The following is a 21764-nucleotide window of genomic DNA, read 5'->3' as shown; positions in this document are numbered from 1 at the left end:
ACACTGATGTGCTCAATGTAAAACACTATGATGAATGGAAAACACTTCTTCTCCATTCATCATAATGACTTAGGCCTTTTTTTTGTTCAGTGTTACACTTACTACAGACAGTACATACATAAGTGTGTTGTAAAATATTTTAGAATATTGTTTTTATACTCAGAACACACAAATACACGGTAACAAATATATTTTATTTTCCCCACAAAAACAATGTACACAGTGTACATCCCAACCAACACAAAGTTGCACATACAGTGGTCTACATACAAAACAACAGAGGAATTTACTGTATACAGTTACAGTAAAAAAAAACTATGCTGCATCCTCTCTTCTGTTTCGGTCTGGCCACAGCACCTCATCCACATCACAAGCAATGTTTTCCCTGGCCAAGCAGCGGGGGAAATATCGCTTAGCATGTCGAATCCAGCCATGAAAAGCATCAACTGATTGCTAATTGTTACACTGTGTGACAGGTGTTTGCCCATGTGATGAGTCAGTGTGCATAGTGGGGCAATTGACTTTAGAATTTTGATTGACAGTGTGTTCCTTTTGAAAACGAGATTTTCTTCATGAAAATTGTGCCAAATGCAGAGAATTGTGTGTAGTGTTTTGAAAAAAGTGTGTTTTAGAACTGCAATTTGAGTGTAAAGCAGGAATTGTGCTTGTAGTTTAGCAGAATTGGTTCAGGGGGTTGGTGCATGAGTTACATGTTGTGGTCATTGTGTGTCAAGTACCAATATTTGTGTGTAAACAATTGAGAAAAACTGTAACAAAATTGCACAAGTGGAAAATGATATTGCACAGTGAGAATGAATGAGATTCCACCTGAAAATATCAGGTTATTGTCCGTTTTTGACAATAATTTTGCCTCATGAGTAAAGAATTTGGCTAAAGTTAGTAAAACATTAATTATAATGGTCAAATTTTTTGTCTTCAAATAAAACAAATTCCTTGTATATATGTAGGCTACTTGGAGAATAAAATCACATGTTGGCATGTCCCGCCCTACTCAGCCTCTGATTGGCTTACCATGATATTCCTACCCTAACCTTAACCAATTGCAATCCTCATGCTTAAATCCATCCAATCAGACCAGCGAAGGCAGTGAGTACTAGCCAATCAGAGGCCGAGGAGGGCGGGTCTTCGGAATTCGTAATTAAAGCAACTTGCGGGCCGGCCGCGCGTCCTGTGAGTTCTGACCGCTGCTTTGCTCTCATACTGAGGTTACAGCTGATGTAGCCGTCCCGATCGACGGCTTCTCACGGAAGAGTTGCACCCAGCCTCCGGTTCCTCCTCCGGTAAACACTGTTAGCTCTGTCAGCACTTCACTTACAGCGCTGTTAGTTTAACAGCTAACCTAGTGCTTAAAAACATTTACATACAGAAAAAGCATAGTGAAAACATAAACAAAGAGCTGTAACAAACATAAAAGGACAACAGGAATTGTGTGTTTAAAAAGAAAAAAACACAATAAAAATAAATAAATAATAAGAAGAAAAAAGACCAATAATTTCACTTAAAAACTTTAAAGATATTGCACACATTCATCGTTTTCATTGCTTTTTTGTTTTGTGAGGAAGAAATTGTTGACGGATATAATTCTGTTTCTTTCATAAATACAATGAAGTTAGGCTTTTTTTTTGTGGTAAATTTACACTTGTGGATGTATGCAATATCTTTAAAGTTTTTAAGTGAAATTATTATCATACTCTTGCTTTTTTTATTATTATTTATTTTTATTTTTTTTTTATTGTGTGTTTTTTTTGCTTTTTTTATGTTGGTTTTGTTTCATTTCTGTTGTCCTTTTATGTTTGGCACAGCTCTTTGTTTATGTTTCTTTTTCGTTTTGTGAGGAAGAAATTGTTGACGGAAATAGATCCATTTCTTTCATAAATACAAAGAAATTAGGCTGTTTTTTGGGTAAATTTACACTTGTGAATGTGGAACTTAGCGAGAATTAAAATTTAATTAATAAGAAAAAATGCATTACTGTCTTTGTCACTGTAATCATATTAACCAAAATATAATATTTCTATAGTACAGTGCAAAATCTGAGAAAATGTTAACAAGTATAAAAATTATTGACATCTTTCCACAATTCACATGTAAATTTACAGGACCAGAATAAATGAGAGCAAGTTTCAGGATGTGATTCTGCAGAAGGAACAATTTACATCTATATGTCACTCTTTAACTTTTGTAAGAAATGTTTCACTGGATAGAATCTGTGGATCAATGACCAGTTTTTGTCTTGTTTTTAGGGGGTACAGGGGGTCTTAGCAGGTCAGCAGTAGATGTCACATAGAAGTGGTGTACACCATCTGAAAGCTGCAGGAACCTGAAGATAATTTAAGATCACAGCTCAGCACTGTGTGTCAAGTTGTTCTAGTAATAAATCAGGATAAACATGAATTAAAGAAGTAATTAAAATAAATTGTAAAAGTGTATAAGGGTTTAGAACATTATGATGGAAGTATATGATGGTCATCCCCATGATCAATCATCTCTCATTAGTTGTTGCAGCAGTTTTTGGGTTGATAGTATTTGTTACACAGTTTTGGTGCAAAATTTCAAATTTTTTACCGATCGAGAATAGATAAAAAGTATCAATAATCCCTCCAAAATACCATATTAAGATACCAAGACCTTGAGGAACACCATAGAAAAAGATCATGCCGTGATTTGGTTTAAAAAACTTTTGTCATTTAGAGCATTTCGGCAATTAAATGGTGAGCACTTCAGCTCTGGAAACTGCTCAGAAACCCCCTTATTGTCAATCTACCTAGGAAAGCCATCCATCCTCTGAATGCTCTAGGTCTCTAGTTTGTGGCTGTAAAGTTTCATGAGGCTGTGATTATCCTAGAGGTCACCACAGGTCATTTTATACAGTGAGGGCAAGTTTAAAAAAATGATCTCACTACAATGAAATGGCCGCTATGGGGACTAACCTCATCACACATGAATACAATTGGGCTCATTGGATCCACAAGAGTCTCAGCTTTACAGTGATACCCAATTTATGTAATTCAAGACTGTTTAGGGACCCCAGTATGAAGAAATATTCAAATACACCATTTTAAAATAGGCGGAAATAACACATTTGTACTGCATTCAAAACTGCATGTGTGAAGTAAGCATGCCTGTAAAGGGGAGACTCGTGGGTACCCATTTTCATTCACATATCTTGAGGTCATAGGTCAAAGGACCCGCGGGTCACTATGTAAAATATACTAAAAATAGAAATGTTTTTGGTGTCTGTTAATAAGAATGAATCAATGAAGGCTTTAGTTCACTGACAGATTTTTATTTTATACACTATATCACAACAAAAAATGAATTTTGTAACTAATGCTTCTTGCATTAAAGGCATGTACCACTTGTGGTGCTCATTAGAAAAAATAGAAAGCACCTTTACTTGTTCCTTGTTGTAGATTTTCATTACGTTACATTCATCATCATATTCGATATGGACAAACAGTTCAGCATTACTTATACAGAACTATGAGACATGGAGAAGTAGATGAAATATACACCTTTTCCCTCAACCTTGAAACTAATTGATCAAGCATTGTGTGTTTTAGGCCCCTCCCCAGCTCCTTTATGATTTCAGAGTTTTTCATCCTAAGGAGATGTGTATAAATAAACCACAAAGCAGCCTGCATAGGCTCCAGTTCCCACAGCTCTACTAGTGTGTAATCTATGGATTTAGACTTGTGAGAGTCACTGAGAGGGACAGGAACTCTTGTCCTGGAAATGTGGGATGATTTGTTAAGAATGGAAGGAAGTTGATCCACGGGATTACAATACCACCTCTGCATCCTCCATGGATGAACAATCCAGCATTACATAGTGCTCCAAAGATCCACTATTGTCAGCCTTGCAGGGCAGGGTGAGAGGACGTGATGCTGGTGATAAAAAAGGGTTTGGTGATGATGACTAACAAGCAGCGATGATCAAGGCGTTTTCCTGATGTTCTGGTCTTCCTCCTGCCGAGCACAGCTGAGAAAAACACTGACACACACCTGGAGGTAGCCTAAAATGACTTGTGTCAACACAGCTGAGTCTCTGTCCTTATCCTCCCTCCGCCTCCTTCTTCTCCTCCTCTTCCTCCTCCTTCAAGGTGTGTGTGTCCAACGTCCTCCTCGCCATGGAGCCCTGTGACGGCGAGAGTCCCCGCCACGTCCACAAGCAACCACATCCTGAGTGTTACGCACAGACAGGAAGTGCTTCAGGGGAAGAAAAAGGTAGGTGTGAAACAGAAATACACACCGTGAGGTTAAAAGCACCCTGGTATGGATGAGCTGAAAGGTACAATAACTACAGTTTGTACTGAACAAATATTTAATTCTTTGATGGAAATTGACCAGACGCACCAATCTGAATAGAAGTTGGATCATATGTTACAACTCTCATAATAAAATAAATCAGGAAACTTCACTGTGTAGATTCATTTGCTAAAAAGTTATTAATAGTAAGATAATATTGCAGTTTCACTCACAGTATCGTCTCTGCTCATATGGTACATGTCCACAGGCTCCGGCCTTTCCACGCTTCCCATTCATTGTCTATGTAAGCGGGCTGTGCAATGCATTCTGGTAGCGTGGCGACGCGATTCGAGAAACGGACCGTCGCGTCGCCCGCTCCTCATTTGCACAAAGTTGAGGTCTCGGCTACTTTATGCAAATCAGGGGCGTCCGACTGCGACTCAACGTCTCTTGAAACTCCCTAGAAACTTTTAAACTAAATGTTGTTGATCCAGAATAAAGACAGATTTAGCAACTTCATGGCTTATTTCTTGCATAAAATGTTTTCAGAAACACATTTTGGTGAACTATTTACATAATATAAGAGAAAAAAGTTTCCAAACGAGCCATCATGTTGGTTCCGGTTCGTTCAATCATGTACCTTTACTGCCCTTCTTTTGCTCACTTCCTCCACACAGACACACACACTCACATATTCACAGACACACACTTTTATTAATACTTATCGACAGCTTGCATGTTGAGCTGCCCACTGGGTTGGAAGTGGGCAGGAGGTCTGGCTCAGAGACCCCTATTGTCTGCTCAGTGGCCCCGTGGAAAATAGGATTCCTGCCATCAGTGGCAGAGGTAATGAGCCTTAAATGTGTGCATGTGTGTGTGTGTGTGTGGCTGTTTTTCATAGCGTGCTAAATGCCGGTTTGTTCATGCGGATGTTTGTGCACTCCATAGACCGTGGGGGTCCTGACTGTGGCAGAGGCCTTTGTGTCTGGACTGTATCGCTGCGTTGCCTCCAACTCTGCAGGAACAGACGAGCTAGACTTCCACTTCTACGTCACAGGTGAGGAATCATCTCCTCAGATATGCAACTAATTTTTTTTTTTCAAAGCTTCCCCTCCACTCTTTCACTTCCCAAAAATCTTATTTTATCTAGTTTCTGTCTTCTTTCTGTTATCTGCTTTCAGTTTTGACGTCATGAAGTCCAAAGTAATGAGTAAAGATATATTACCAGAAATGGAATATAATATTAATATGTATGTTTTCTTTAGTGTATAATCACCTGAAACTAAGAGTTATTGTGTTTTGGTTATCTTAGAATGAGCCGTTTAGGGAGCAGAACGGACAACCCAAACACTGGCTCTAGATAAGGCCATTCGCTTCGTTTTCACGTTTTTGTTTTGGCCACCGTAGTTCTCCTACACGCTTGGCACATGGGAGAAGTTTCTACTTGTTGCAATCTGCAACCTCACCGGTAGATGCCGCCAAATCCTACACACTGCACCTTTAATTTCTCTATTCTGTTTGGTCAGAATTACCTGTTTTAAGGTTTTACTCAATAAAAAATGATGCAATTAATTATCTTTTTCCAACCTCAATCACTTCGATAGGATGTTTTCTGTAAAGACCACGTGTATAACCGCCCCAGTCATATTGAAGTAACGCAATCGGATATAAAACCCAAGTGACCCTGCAGTACTGACAGGGTGGAAAACTGACTGGTCTGTAAATATGACGTCAATTATTACGACATAATCATCATTCATCTTGTGATTTGCTGTCACAACTGCAAACATATGCACCACTCCTACACACAGTCATGCACAGATGACATATATTTTATTGCCTTTTTTGCTCAGTTAGACTTTGACAGTATTTATTTGATTGAACACATTGCTGAAACGGACACCGAGCACATGCAGTAGATGAATGTTATTTTGAAGTGGAAGAAGCAAAAAGTAAAATGCTGAGTGAAAAGGAGGAGCAAAAGGGAAGGTGAGAACAGGAGATGGGCAGGGATGTTGAAGTTTTCAGGTTGCAGGAGAATACTGTATATGGAGATGTTGCTGCTGTGTCAAGGTTATTTCGCCATTAGTGAGAGAGAGGTGATGCAATATCAGAAACATGCAAAAGAGACACTGCAGCAATGTCACTGCAGTGGAAAAAACCTGATGGTTACAAATTGGAACTTTTTTTCATGGAAAATGTTAAATATTGTACAGAGTACCAGATACAAAAAGTCAAATAGATATTTTACATGTTTAAAAATGTTTATGTGTCACGGAAGAAGTAACACACACATTAATGTAGGTTGAAATCCTTGGCAGAACAAAGTAGCGTACGTGCAGCGGGCACATACTGTTTTGTGTGCCATTTGTTACTCGGCGTACAGGTAAGGGTTTTTTAGTGTTTATTTGTGTGTACGAGTGTGTGGCTCTGCATACGGCTGCGCTGAATGTGTGAGCAAGAGCGAAACAGGAACCTGGGGCTCTTATCGTTCCACTTCCCCGTGCAGCGCACTTCCTTGGACTGGCAGGTCCGCTTTATTTCGGGAGGCCTTGGGGTGTTCGGGAAAGATAAACACTATCTGCCATCAGGAAGCTCTCGAGCCGTTTCCACGGGAAGTTTCAAATGGCTAAAGTAAATAAAAAGCCTTTTCACTGTATTCCACTAGCTGCTTTTACCCACAATAGCCATTCAACATTGTCGTCAAAGATTAGAAAAATGGAGGATCGGTTGAATCAGCTCTCCTGGTTTCAGGCACCAGACAGGATCCACATGCACTTGTCGAGAAACTGAGAGGGCGTAATCATCAAACAGGAGATCAGTGAAGGTTTATATGTTGTTCATGTTCCCTCTTCACTTCTGCTTCCCTCAGACGTCCCAGGAGGCTTCAGTGTGAGCCGGAGGGAGGAACCCAGAGAGGGCGGAGACCTCCATCTCACCTGTGTTGTCAATAAGTACCTGTACACAGCGTTGTCATGGCAAAGAGTGAATGACACAAAGGAGGCCCAATCCCGCAGCCCTGCACTGAGTAGTCAGCAGGGGGAGTTTTCCAATTGTCTGGTCCTGTTGCTAAGCAACCTAACAGCTGGAGACTCTGGAGCCTACAGATGCTCCGCCCGCCACCTGATCACCGGACAGGAGACACACCTGGAAACACAGGTGGTGGTCACAAGTGAGTAGTCGCAACTTTATGATCTTCCTCCTCAACATCTATAAGCCTGTAGTCAACACTGTGCATATTTGGGGGCACTTACTTTAAGAAATTAAGAATTTTACTTTGTTACTTTTATAAACAATAATAGATCATCTCATTTATTTAAGGCATTTTTTGATTGTCTGCAGACAATGTTTGCTTTTTTCTGTTTCTGTTTTTTTTTAGATTGTGCTACAAAAAATAAATGATTAAGTATGTAAAGATTTCTTTATATAGCACTTTTCAAAATAAAAGTTACAAGTGCTTCACAATAAAAGCATTTAGTAACAAAATAGAAATTTAACAATAAATAACAATGAAAAAATAAATCAAAAGACGCAATTTATGGAAACCAAGAAGGGCCATAAGCATTTGAATATTATAAGCAAGTGAATATATAACTAACATTTAACCACTACTGAATACTTAATGTTGAAATTTAAACACCACTGAAGTACAAATGAAGTGTTTAATTTAATTAATATTTAATTCTTTTATTGAATTTATGGTTTGTATTCTTCACAATTTCAGTTTCCAGTCTCAAAAACTTGTATTTTTTCTCAAATTCAGAGTGTCCAGAGGTTTCCAGTCACTCATCTGAACTTTTTCTTTTCTCAGATCATGTGACAGGCAGAATGTAACCGGTTAGGACAGAAGTCTGATTTCTCCTTTTTTATTTTTAAATACAATTTTTTTATAGTCTGATCGCTCTTGGTAGCCTGGATTTTCAAGTTTGAATTTTTCATCTTGAAATTTTGGCATCTGAATTTCACAAATACAGTTTTCACAATTTATAAAATTTGAGTAACTTAAAATACATATTTTTTATTTTCTATCTGACTTCAAAGTAGAATATGTCAGTGTTATATTATGCTATTCAGTGCTATTTAAATGTCAACTTCAAGTATTAATTTTCACTAGGTATTGGTTTAACTATTGTGTTGCTTATAAGTTTCAAATAATTTTAGCCTTTCTTTGCTTCCATACCAATCATGGTATGCAAGAACTGGAAACTGTCCTCATGGGCTGAATTATTCAGGGGCCAAGAGCAGAACAAGGGCCCTCGAACATACCAGAGATTCATATTTATTGTCTCAGGGCCCCAAGTAAGTTGTTAGGGCCTTGAGTTTCTAGCTGAAAAATTGTGTTCTTGATTCCTAATTCTGAGTCTTAATAACTAAATTTCAAACACAGATTTAAGTCGCTCTCTCTCTCTCTATTTAAAACTCCCAGCCTCCCCATGTTTTCCGTGCACATATGTTGCACATACATACTTACATACATACAAACAAACAAACACCCACACTCTCTCACAGAGTTTGGCTGCTTGGGAATTGGGTCCCCTCGGCTTCCTGGGGCCCCACCCTGCCTTTGCTCTTGCGCTCCAGCTCTGCACCTCTTTCACGTGGGAATGAGCTCTTGTCTGGAGGAAGAGTATACAATGGCACTTCCCACAATGCCACATTTACAGGCCCCCATACAGGGCCGGAGGAACAATCAGCCAATCAGACACTGTCAGGCCCCAGCCCCCGCGGACAATCATCAATTGTTGTCCAAGAGGAAGATAGGGGAAACAACAATCAGTCGCCTTGGTTAAGTGACTTTTCTTCATGTCTTTTACTGCTGTTCTCTATACAATCAAGGCTCAACACGTCAACTTCCTCCCCTGGGATCCCCACAAGGGAATTACTGGAGAGACAGGGTGACCAGAGAAAGAGAAGTTGGGGAGCCAAAAAGAGGGAGAATGGAGGAAAAAATTAAAACATGGGGTTAAAGAGAGTCAGGGAGCGATCTGGTCTAATTATAGTGTGTGAGTATTGTAGTGTAAGTGTAGTGCATGAGAAGGAAACAAAAGAAACACACTCCACTCATTGTGTGCACTCATAATGTCCAGATGATGAAATACTGCATTGTTGTTGCTTTTTAGAAATGGGTTTGTATTACAGGGTATTTCAGGGTGAGTAAGGGGCCCAAGAGAAGCCGAACGTCAGCTGACTCACAGGTTGAAGCCAAGGCCACTCTGGAAAAATGTGTCACTACAGTACCAGTGCACGATTATTGTCCAAAAGTGGCACTGGTCCAGAAAACGGTGGGAAAAAATAGCACTGCTTTCACTTCATCACAAATCTGTTTTAGTCTATAAATATCTACAACCGTAATCAGTTATTGCAGCTTTAAAAAGTATGACGTAAAGTACTCATTATGCAGAATTATAGTACTATTATATATGCATTAAACTGAATTTTAGTCGGTCAAAGTGGAAATGATTTTAATTACTTTTATATACTGTTGTGTAGTTTGATAAAATGTATTTTTAAGCTGATTATACATTTTTATTTAATTAATTCTTAATCTACAAAGAAAAATGTCAGATAAATGTAATGTAAATATTACATTATTTCCCTCTGAAATGTAGTGGATTTGAAGTATAACATGGCATAAAATGGAAATACTCAAGTAATGTTATACTTGTATTAATGTACTTAGTTACATTAAACTACTGGTAATTTGACAAAAGTTGCACAAACAATGGTCCAAAATTCCACACTAACATGCTATTTAGTACGCTAAACAGTATGTGAGATTTTTTAGTATGTCCAAAACCTTAGTATGAAACCAATAGTATGTGAATTGCATACTATTTCCGGTGAAATATTACAATATGCAAATGCTGGACACCACAGCGGCATAAATATGCCACAACGCAATGCAGTAGTGATGACAACGTTCATAACGGACGTTGATGGACAGCTCTGTAACATCAATAAAGCTTCAATTTATCTTTAAGTATGAGATTTGACTTTGCTAGGCGTAACATATATATATATATATATTAAATTAATTCAGACTTTGATTCTCACAAATTGTCGTTTTGGTCACATGAGGTTGGCACGGGTTACCATGGTTACACGTTTCCAACTGGCAAGGAGGCTCTCAAGAAGTGACAATGTCAATTACTGCTAAGTGCGTCCGAAAATTCACACAAAAGTATGATGAACGATAGTACATATATTGAGTATGCAGTTCATAGTATGTGATTTTGGACGCAGCCACACACTTATACTTCGGCACACATATTTTTCATGGTGTGTGTTTCTCCTTTCAGTTCTGGAGCCTCCGGTGCTGCTTAGCAATCTGACCGATTGTACTGTCAACGTCAGCAGCTCAGTGATCCTTAGCTGTCCCTCTGAAGGCGTCCCACCCCCAACCATCACATGGTACAAGGATGAACGCGCTCTGTCTCGGGGATCAGGTACAAAAAAACAATACCATAAACATGTGAACTGTAGCTGTATTCAGGTGTCTAAGAGTTTGTGCCACCATCTTCAGGTATTGTGATATCACCAGAAGATGGGACCCTTCATATTGATCGGATCACAGGGGAGGACCAGGGCCTTTATACGTGCCAGGCCACCAATGAGAGGGGATCTGCAGAGAGCTCTGCCTACATATGGGTTAACGGTAAGCATCTGTCAAATAGTAGTATTTTTCAAGCATCTCTACCTTTGATTGTCTGTGTTTACTTCCTCTCAAAGATAGGACTCTTCCATATATGGGTTTGTCTGAATGTCTATTGTTTCCAGTTCTGTAAATAGATGTCTGGATGTACAGACACATAGTACAGTACGTATGGATGTAGTATTTATACACGGAGGCGTGGTGTGTCAATTCTATTAATGGGATGTGATATGTCGGTTTATCAATTCCTGAGTAAACATTGATCAAAGAACGTCTTAACATTATCCCAGTGTGGTACACACTCCTTTGTTCAGTTCTCCTCATTCACATACACACACACTGAGTCATATGTCCGGTGGTGGTGGAATAGACAGGCCCCGTGTGGTTCTGCTACCCCTCAGTCTGAGCATCGTCCCCTGGCAGAAGTGGTAGACGCATTTCCCAGTCCGGGTCTGCAGAGAGGAGTGGCTGTGTGTTGTTGTGTTCTGATCAGTCAGGAAGGAAGCTGTCTCCCATTTTTATTTCCTCCAGAAGGGCCCGGCCGGCATCTCAGAGCGGCTCCGCACTGCGCTGCACTGAGTGCTTCAACTCCTTCACGTTAAAAAAAATAAAAAAAAGAAATGAAATCAGGATTGAATGAGGAGGAGAGATGATAGAGTTTCAGTGACAGTGAAAACACAGTGCCCCCATTTGGAAGGGTAGAGAAAAATTAAAGGCACCTAGTATCCCTGATTTGTCTGCAATTTCTGTCTCTGATTATCTCAATTTTGAAATTAACTGAAATAAACAATAGAAGTTCTTTCAGCTTCATAAAGGTAATAATCACTCCAGGCCTGCTTGTGTATAATAAGTAAATTAAATCTAATGCAAAGTTAAAGCTGATAAAGCACTGATGTGTATTTGTGGTCTGTGTGTGTGTGTGCAGGTGCCACAGAAGCCTCGTTTCTGGAGATTCCTGCACTCACCTGTACCTGTGTGGTGGCCACTCTCTTCTGGCTTTTTCTGACGCTCTTCATACGCAAACTGAGACAGGTGAGAAGAAACAAGATAAAGTTGTTTTTGGTGGTACGATAAACAAATATTTGATGTATATTCATGGTTTTCTGTGTACTTTTGTAGGTATTCTTATCCTTAGTTTTCACTATATAATGCCTCCTTCCTGATTATGACTGGTGGGATGTGCAATATTTCCATGCAGCACCAACATCTCAGTTCTTCCTTTTTCCTCCTCCTTCTCAAATATTTTCACCAGAGTTATCATTACGTTACAAAGCTGCAATATGTGTGGTTGCCAAGGTTTTTTCTAGGCAGGTACAGTTTAGAGAACCTGTGGCTTTGCATGTTTTAGCCACAGTACCAAGTACAAATTGCATACTTCACATTATTGCAGACAACTCGTCCAAGTATCCTACAAGTTTTTAGATTTATTCTCTATCTTCCAGGCCTTCTTTGTCCTTTCCACAGTGGTGGAAGACCTTTTATGTAAAAGTAACCGTACTATAGTGTAAAAATACTCTGTTACAAGTAAAAGTCTTGCATTCAGAATCTTACGGTAAAGGTTTAAAAGTAGTAGCATATAAATATACTTAAAGTACCAAAAGTAAAAGTACTCATTATGCAGACTGTCCCATTTCAGAATAATATAATAATATATTAATAATAAAATATTATCAGATTATAATGATTCATGCATTAATGTGTAAATCACTTTAATGTTGCAGCTGGTAAAGGTGGGGCTAATTACCTAATATGCTGCTGGGTAGTTTAATCAATAATAATACATCATAATTTAGTTGATTTATATTTTGCGCTATTAATTTGGAAAGTGACTAAAGTTATCAAATAAATGTAGTGGAGCAGAAGTATAAAGTAGTATAAAATGGAAGTACTCAATTTAAGTACAAGTACCTCAAAATTGTACTTAAGTACAGTATTTTAGTAAATGTACTTAGTTACGTTCAATCACTGCATGATACACATCTATAAACTATAAAACAATTTGAAATTAGATGGATGCTGAACAGATTAGATTAGACATTATTGTCATATTATTGTTACATGTAGGCTACTTAACTTGAAACATATACTGTATCAATAAGAAAAAAATAAATAGGTATAATAAATATTAATGGAAAGTGGCACGTCATACAGAATTACTATTTTCCTGCCCAAAACATTGCTGTGATACAGTTTAGAGTCTGGGGTGTTGGTATATGTAGTGTTTGTCTACATTCAGTCAGGAATAGGTACAACTAGACAGTTTCAAATAGATGTTGCAACTGTGGGCATCAGATAAACTCATAAATACAATTCTTTTTGGTACCAAGATTTCAGATCGCAGCTGTTAGAGTCTCCCATAAGCACCTTGATGCATTTTTAAAACACTCCCTGCTCACAACTATCTACAAAATACTACAAAACTAACAGTGTTAGTATAATACTGGTATGGGTTTTCTGTTTTTACGCAACATACACTCTTCTTTCTCCAAAGTCCAACAGCTCAAACACCAAACCAGAGTACCTGTCGATCATTCTGAACAGAGGAGAAGGGCCAATAGAGGAGCAGTGTGAGAGACTCCAATACGACCCCAACCAATGGGAGTTCCCTCGGGAGCGGCTCAAATTAGGTGCAGTCCTTTACGTTATGACTATAAAAAATGGATGTTTTTAACATGACTGACTTGTGATATGAGACTTGAAGGATTTTGGGAATGTAATGCTAACGATGGGAGAGAGGGAAGGTATCTAATTCACATACCAGATAGAAGGACTTTCTCAGAGGTCTTATCAGAGTATTATTGGGAGTGACTCTCATTCCATTAATCAGACTTTGTGTCTGTGTTGTCTGTGGTGAGCTAATCAACTCCAGCAGGGGGTGTGTGAACTGTGTTGACTGGAACTAATCAGCTCACTAGGGTGGGATTCAGTTAGATGGACTGTTGATGGGGTCTAAAGTCTTCTCTTATCAGCATCTCACGTCCAGGAGGGATAATAATAGTAATTAATAAAGCAGCTCAATTAGACACAAAAACTCCCTTTCCTCCTGTCAGCCTCACTCACATTCTTTCTCTCTCTCTCTCTCTCTCAGGGAAACCTCTGGGCCGTGGAGCCTTTGGTAAGGTGATTCAGGCAGCTGCGTTCGGCATAGACAACGCCAACAGCTGCAGCACGGTGGCTGTTAAGATGCTCAAAGGTACAAGATCAGGTCCCTGGTATTCTGAGAAAATAAAATTCTGTGACAACATTTATGCCACTCTTTTCTGCCCTTTGTCCACCAGAGGGAGCTACAGCCAGCGAACACAAAGCTCTGATGACTGAACTGAAGATCCTCAACCACATTGGACATCATCTGAATGTAGTCAACCTACTAGGAGCCTGCACCAAACTGGGAGGTGTGTGTGTGTGTTTTTCCCCCATGCATGTGTGCTCTAGTTATGCCATATTAATACATGCAGAAGTTCAATTTCATGCATTTTTTGGTGTGATATGAGTATTTAAATGTGTTTGTGCCCTCACGCTTGTCATAACTATATGTGTTTGCAGGACCACTGATGGTCATTGTCGAATACTGTCGCTATGGAAATCTCTCCATCTTCCTGAAGGGCAAGAGAGAGGTGTTTGTGCACAACACAGTGAGTCTACGAAATATGGTGTCATGATAGCTGCATTTCACGCCGAAAACAGGACATCCAAGGCGTGCAGACAGAGTTCACACCTATCTGTGTGACCCACACTTCTCTTTGCACTTGAGAAAAAACAAAATAGCCCCTTTGTGCTGCACACAATTACAAAATCATACGCTCAAAAAACTCACTTCTGCAATCTGTTTGAGGTTCAAAGATGCTATCAGTTCTCAAGCAGGAGGTCTACTTCCTTAATTTTTTTTTACAGGTTTAGACGTCACTACAAACTGTGGCCTCAAAGGTCATTTTCACTGTGCAAAACATATTTATGAAATCCTCTCTGCAACCAACCAATACCTCTTAACAAATGTCAGAAGACACATAATCTCAATTGTGTCATAATTGTCACTCTGACATGCAATATTTGATAATAACTGATTCCTCCCCATCTCAGCCGTCCGGAGGAAAGGATGGACAGCCTGATTGTGTCGGCAGCGTGTCCGAGATTGATGAGAGAGACGAGAGAGAGAGTCACCCAGGTAAGACAGGAGCATAGTGAACATTTTCTTCTGTTTGTGCACAATCAAACTGCTTGATTACATCCCTGTACCTCCTCTTTTTCTTCCTCTAGATCCCAAATCTGCCTCCAACTCTCCTTTATTCCTGGAGGATCTCATCTCCTTCAGCTTCCAGGTGGCGCGAGGAATGGAGTTTCTGGCCTCTCGCAAGGTCTGATACTTGGTGTGGTTAGGTTGGTGGGTGGGTGGATGTACACACGCGTTTCATAGATGTCATTATTTGTGTTTTCTGTGTTTCTGCATCAGTGTATTCACCGAGACCTGGCAGCCAGGAACATTTTGCTTTCTGACAATAAAGTGGTCAAGATCTGTGACTTCGGCCTGGCCAGAGACATCTACAAAGACCCCGACTACGTCCGCAAGGGAGATGTGAGTACAGGTTCCAAAATCCACTGTCTGAAGGTATTACACTAACAGTAATTTTAAAACAAAATGACAGATGACATCCCAAGAAAACACAAAACTGAAAGCAAAATTTGAAAGCTGCAGAGTGCGAAACCGCGGTGGCGTTACGTTACCGCAGTCTTGGAAAGGGAGGAGTGAGTGGAGGGGTATTTAGTTGGTTGTAATCTGCAACCACACCACTAGATGCCGCCAAAGCCTACACACTGCATATTTAAAACCATCAATCAGTTTATTTTTTATAGTATTTCATATTTTAGAATTCATAAGATCAGTAATGTCATAAATAATTCATATTGTTAGTCATACAAAACAGCTATGAATAGGGTGTGAATAGTTTTTTTTTGTTTGCATTTTTTACGTGCGGCACTGAGTACATTTAGAAAATAAACTGCTTTGCAGCTACTTTCCTAAAAGATACTCACCACAGGTAAAAGAGGTGTTTTACTCTTTTTAATAAATCCCACTGTAAATAAAAAAATTTTTTAGTTATTCATGTGGTTGGACAACTATGTATAATGTTGTTAAAAGGCCATTACTGATGCATTAACCCACATCGCAAGTCTAGTTTTAATGAAACTTGGAGGAGTCTGCATTCTGTAACTGTTGCTCCCATCATTAACTTGTTGCTTCTGTTTTGGAAATGTTAAGCAACGAACATCAAGTAATATTTTTCCTCAAAAGGATCTGTCACCTAATGAGTTTTCAACCTGCCAAACTTGAAATGTTCCCACACGAGTGGTCTTTTGTAACTCTGCTCCTGTGATCTGATTGGCTGACAGGCTCGCCTCCCTCTGAAGTGGATGTCTCCAGAGTCTATCTTTGACAAGGTGTTCACCACGCAGAGTGACGTGTGGTCCTACGGCATTCTGCTGTGGGAGATCTTCTCTTTGGGTAAGAGCCCTCTCACCACGGTTTGGTTTCTAAACATACACAGGTGGTGGACAAAATAACAGAAACGCAATGCAATATAAAAGCCATTCAACTCGTATGATCTGATACCTTATGATCTTACATTTTTAAGACTGTGTTTGGAAGATGTTTATTCATTATTTGGTTGGGTGTGTTCACATATTGATGTGTGTTTGTCCAACAGGAGCTTCCCCGTACCCTGGTCTTCACATAGATGAAGAGTTCTGCCACAGACTGAAGGGGGGAACAAGGATGCGAGCACCTGAATATAGCACACCTGAGATGTGGGTGGATACCTTTACAACACTGTTACCTATCGAAATCAGTAGGGGAGGCAAGGACATAGTAAATAGAGGTCCAATAGGGAAACCAAGGAGGAAGAGCGTCATTTAAATCTTCATGTCACGTTTCCTGATGTGACCCAGGCAGTGATTCTGTTAGTGCTTTGTTTGAAAATTAAACACTACACCTGTATGTTTGTGTGTGCAGTTACAGCACGATGCTGGCATGCTGGGAGGCCAGTCCCTCAGATCGACCCACCTTCACTCACCTGGTGGAGACCCTGGGAGAACTGCTGCAAGCGAGGGTTCAGCAGGTCAGCCTTTTTTATAGATCTTACTCCTTCAGGCTTATGATTTATTTCTTGTCCAACAGAATGTGTCTCAACATATGGATAAGCTACATGAAAAGAATACAAAATGTCTTACAAATATTTGTTCCCTTTCTTTAACAGGATGGGAAGGATTATATTCCTCTGGGATCTTTCATAACTGGAGACACTGGTCGCATTGAAACCTTTAAAGAAAACCCACTTGCAGTCACAAACCTGAGGTAAGGAAACATGAGAGAGAAAATAAAAACATTATGTGATTTAATATACAGCATGTAAGTCTGAGCCAGTGCACCTTGACTTAAGATGCTACGTGTATGAGTAATCAAGTATGTTGGAGAAGTGCTGTAGTATCATATATATACAAGAAAAGGGAAAGAATTGAACAAGACCGGTGCGAATGTGAAAGTGATGAAACTTCAGAAACAACACGAAACAGGTTGAGAAAGTAAAGAAATTTCCAACTTTCAATGTTTTCTTTCTGAATCCAATCTATCCAGTTACATGAGGGGTATGGCCACACTTCAGACGTTTGAGGAACTGTCCTGCGAGGAGCCAGACAGCCCTGAGGTAAGACACCTTCACTTCTGCTTGCATGCATGCACACACACACTAACACACACACATATATAGAGGGGATGAGAATGCATCCTCACTTTGTCGGAATTTAATCATTTCAGTGGAAACAGATGAAAAAAAGATTAAAAAAAACGAAAAACCCAATAAGCTGCATGTTTGCATCCTCTCTGTTTTAGGATGAGCAGAGTGACAGCGGCATGGTTCTACCATCCGAGGAGCTAAGACGTCTGACGTGGAATAACGACACCAAGAACAGGAAATTCAGCAGGTGGTGACCTCTCATCTCTGACATCTAAACACTTGACTTGCATCCTTTTTTTTGCCTTTTTTGACATACTATACTTTGACTTTCTTTTCAACATACTACATTATGACTTTTTTGCTTTTTTTTCTCCACATACCATACCATGACTTTTTTGATGTTCTTCGACATACTATACTATGACTTTTCTTTTGCCTTTTTTGACATACTATGCTATTACTTCTTTTTTTACACACTATACTATGGCTTTTTTGCCTTTTTTCGACATACTGTACTATGACTTTTTTAATTTTTTCAACATACTATACTTTGACTTTTTTCTTTTTCTCGACATACTATATGACTTTTTTTCGACATACTATACTATGACTTATTTTTTCAACATACTATACTTTGACTTTTTTAATTTTTTCGACATAATATAGTATGACTTTTTTAATTTTTTCGACATAATATAGTATGACTTTTTCTCGACATACTGTACTATGACTTTCATTTTTTCAACATACTATACTTTGACTTTTTTCCGACATACTGTACTATGACTTTTTTCATTTTTTCAACATACTATACTTTGACTTTTTTCAACATAAAATTGTATGACTTTTTGTCGACATACTATATGACTTTTTTTCGACATACTACACTATGACTTTTTTTCATTTTTTTAACATACTATACTGTGACTTTATTTTTTCGAAAAATTTCGTGAAAAAAATCATAGTATAGTATGTCGAAAAATTTCATGAAAAAAAAGTCGTAGCATAGTATGTCGAAAACTTTCACCAAAAAAGGTTATAGTAGAGTATGTCGAAAAATTTCACCGAAAAAGTCATAGTATAGCATGTTGAAAAATTTCACCAAAAAAGTCATAGTATAGTATATTGACAAATTTCATGAAAAAAAGTCATAGTAGAAAAAAAGTCATGTCGAAAATCATAAAAGAATAAAATTCATGTCGAAAAATTTAAAAAAAAAAAATTTATCATGACTTTTGTCGAAATCTCTAAAATCATGAGAAATCATGAAAAAAAAGTCATGTCTAAAATCATAAAAAAAAAGTCATGTCGAAAATCATTAAAGAATAAAAGTCATGTCGCGCGGCATGTCGAAAATCATGCAAAAAAAGTAATGTAGAAAATCATTAAAAAAAGTAATGGAGCAGCATGTCGAGAATTTTGAAAAAAAGTAATGTCGAAAATCAAGGAAAAAAAAAAGTAATGTCGAATATTATGAATAAAAAAAAGTTATGTCGAAAATCATAAAACAAGTCATTGATCATGACTTGTCAAAATCTCGAAAATCATGAAAAATCATGAAAAAAGTCCTGTCGAAAATCATTAAAAAAAAAGTCATGTCGCACAGCATGGCGAAAATCATGAAAAAAAAAGTCATGTCGAAAATCATGAAAAAAAAGTAATGGCGCAGGATGTCGAGAATCATGAAAAAAAGTAATGTCGAAAATCATGAAAACAAAGAGTCATGGTATGCCGAAAATTACAAAAAAAAGTCATAGCGAAAATCATTTTTTTAAAAAGTCATGTAGAAAATCTGAAAAAAGTCATATATATGGCATGTTGAATATCAGAAAAAAAATTTAGAGAAAAAGTCATAGCCATAGTATGTCGAAAAAGGTCATACCATAGTATGTCGAGAACATTTTTTAAAAGTCATAGTATAGTATGTCGAAAAAGTCATAAAATGGCATAGTATGTTGAAAATGGTTTTAGTATAGTATTTTGAAAAAAAGTGATTAAAAAGACATAGTATAGTAAGTCATAGTACAGTAGGTCAAAAAAACTTATCATATAGTATGTTGGAAAAAAATCATAAAGTCATAGAAAAGTATGTCGGAAAAAAGTCATAAAAAAATAATTTCCCTCGATACTCGCGAGGTGCCACTAGTTGCCATGCAGTGTTGGGGAAGCTACTTTGAAAGCATAGCTTTGCAAGCTACCAATTACGTCACACTGGAAGAAGTTGAACTACAGCAAAGCCCCCCTAGGGAGAAATCTAGTTTGGTTAACTAAAGCTATTTAGAAAAAGTAGTTCAAACTACTTTGTAAAAAAGTGATTGACAATGTACATGTGATATGAAATTATAACAAAATATAATAGCATTTTAGCTTAATGCATAATAAACAAGATAATAACTCTTAATTGTGTATGTTTTTTAGGTTTTTTGCCTCCACTAAGTGCGAAGACAAGCAGGTGTCTTTCCTGTGCAATGACATCACAGGTCTCTGTGACGACAAGCCGTCTATCTCGCCATGTGATTGGGAGTCTGACGAGGGTGGATCTCCTCCTCCGGACTACAACTCAGCTTTTCTCTACCCCTCCCTCTAGCATCTGTTCTTAGACAACTTTACACAGGGTCTTTATTTTCCTGCTCATCATTTTTAGTCAACTATACTTTATTCTGCTTTTCAACTTTGCTGTTTGCATCCTCTACCTCATATCTGCATGTATGATATACGTCAGTCCTCCTTTTCCTCATTCAACCAAACTTAAGAGATAATTCCTTCACAAAACATCCCTTTGCTTTTTTTAAGTTCACAAAAACATATGCTGTTGTACAACAAAGCCTCTACAGTGATACCAAGTATCTTACATTTACCACACATAACCCCTTCCAAGAGCAGCTAAGTATTACCTGGTAGTACTTCATCATATGCAGTTATGCAGAATGTATTTACTGACCTACAACTATTAGAGCTTTTTGTATTGGTACCTAATGTGCTGAGCTTTGTGAAGAGGAACACTGCTGTATGAAATAATGGTTCCTCCTACACAGTTACTATATGCTGGAAAAAAGTTATCATCCACTGAATTATAGTATGTTGGAAAGGATGCATCTATCTGTATTTATTTTAATGCTGTAATCGTTTCATGGATGAGTCTGTATCTCACTGTGAATGTTGATATACACAGTTGCCAGTTTATGAATGTTGTAAAACTGATTTAGAAAGGTGTTGATATGAGAAACACCTCTCAGTAATAGAAACTAGAGACTGCAAAATTACAAACTGTTTCAACAAAAACATTGGCATGGATTAATTGCAGAGCTGCTATATTATAATGCATTGCATAACTAATAAACTAGCAACAAAGTGTACTGTGTATTTAATTCTATATTAAAAGGTATAATATGTTACATTTGTCGGTTGGTGTTTGTAAACTCAAAGCTTTCGTAGTTGGCCACTCCATGAAGCCAAGAGAGCATCGATGGTCGAGCAAGAGTACATGTAGAGTGAATGAAGAGAGGGAGCGGCGTTGGTGAGAACAAAGCAGTGAATCAGAGGAATAAAACGTTATTTTCTGATTGTTTCAAGCACAAATAAACACATCCATACCTCCGCACCACCCTGCGTGAAGGTGCCACGTTGCTGGATTTTGAATGAATGCAATCGCAGGGAAGGCTTCATCGTGTCCTCTCTGCTCGGTCAAACTGACACGCCGATAGCCGCACACAGCAGCCAACCTGCACACGGCAAAGTAGAGAGACGCAGAGCAGGGGGAAAAACTCAAGCACATAAAAACACCCAGCGATGACTAACAACTCGTTCACATCCGTCAAATACGGCCGCTTTGTATCTGACAGAGCTAAAGGAGGACTTGTGTCTCGGTATCAAACCCTGAGGGGCGTGACAAAGAGGCAGTATTTGATGTCTGGTAGAGTCCAAAACCGCAAAATAAGAAGATAACAGAAAATACAGGCAGAGGGCTGGGTCTCTGTAGGTAGACACTTCTAGTGGCTCATAAGTGATGATTGAGAGGGATTATTATTGTATGAGTCAATACATTATTTTTTAGGAAAATGTTGCATATTATACCCTTAATCATTGAAGAATGTAATTATAATTAATTTAGTAAACTTA

General features: G+C 38.4%; 1 protein-coding gene across 1 annotated transcript in view; it reads left to right on the top strand.

Moving 5' to 3' along the window:
* Positions 1 to 21649, top strand: part of flt1 (fms related receptor tyrosine kinase 1) — a 42400-nt gene extending 20751 nt beyond the window's left edge. The window contains exons 11-30 of the mRNA XM_037756223.1: positions 4124 to 4247; positions 5217 to 5325; positions 7141 to 7440; positions 10568 to 10714; positions 10792 to 10923; positions 11846 to 11952; positions 13412 to 13547; positions 14009 to 14113; positions 14199 to 14312; positions 14464 to 14552; positions 14998 to 15082; positions 15175 to 15272; positions 15368 to 15490; positions 16306 to 16417; positions 16620 to 16719; positions 16925 to 17030; positions 17169 to 17266; positions 17546 to 17615; positions 17801 to 17892; positions 20064 to 21649. Of these exons, the coding sequence (XP_037612151.1) occupies positions 4124 to 4247; positions 5217 to 5325; positions 7141 to 7440; positions 10568 to 10714; positions 10792 to 10923; positions 11846 to 11952; positions 13412 to 13547; positions 14009 to 14113; positions 14199 to 14312; positions 14464 to 14552; positions 14998 to 15082; positions 15175 to 15272; positions 15368 to 15490; positions 16306 to 16417; positions 16620 to 16719; positions 16925 to 17030; positions 17169 to 17266; positions 17546 to 17615; positions 17801 to 17892; positions 20064 to 20232 (2416 nt within the window). The 3' untranslated portion in view covers positions 20233 to 21649. The remainder of the gene's footprint in view (positions 1 to 4123; positions 4248 to 5216; positions 5326 to 7140; positions 7441 to 10567; positions 10715 to 10791; positions 10924 to 11845; positions 11953 to 13411; positions 13548 to 14008; positions 14114 to 14198; positions 14313 to 14463; positions 14553 to 14997; positions 15083 to 15174; positions 15273 to 15367; positions 15491 to 16305; positions 16418 to 16619; positions 16720 to 16924; positions 17031 to 17168; positions 17267 to 17545; positions 17616 to 17800; positions 17893 to 20063) is intronic.
* The last annotated feature ends 115 nt before the right edge of the window (positions 21650 to 21764 follow it).

This window comes from Sebastes umbrosus, chromosome 21, assembly GCF_015220745.1.
Source record: "Sebastes umbrosus isolate fSebUmb1 chromosome 21, fSebUmb1.pri, whole genome shotgun sequence".
Lineage (NCBI taxonomy): Eukaryota > Metazoa > Chordata > Actinopteri > Perciformes > Sebastidae > Sebastes > Sebastes umbrosus.
Note: the sequence above shows the minus strand (reverse complement) of the source record. Positions and strands in the feature narration are given on the sequence as shown.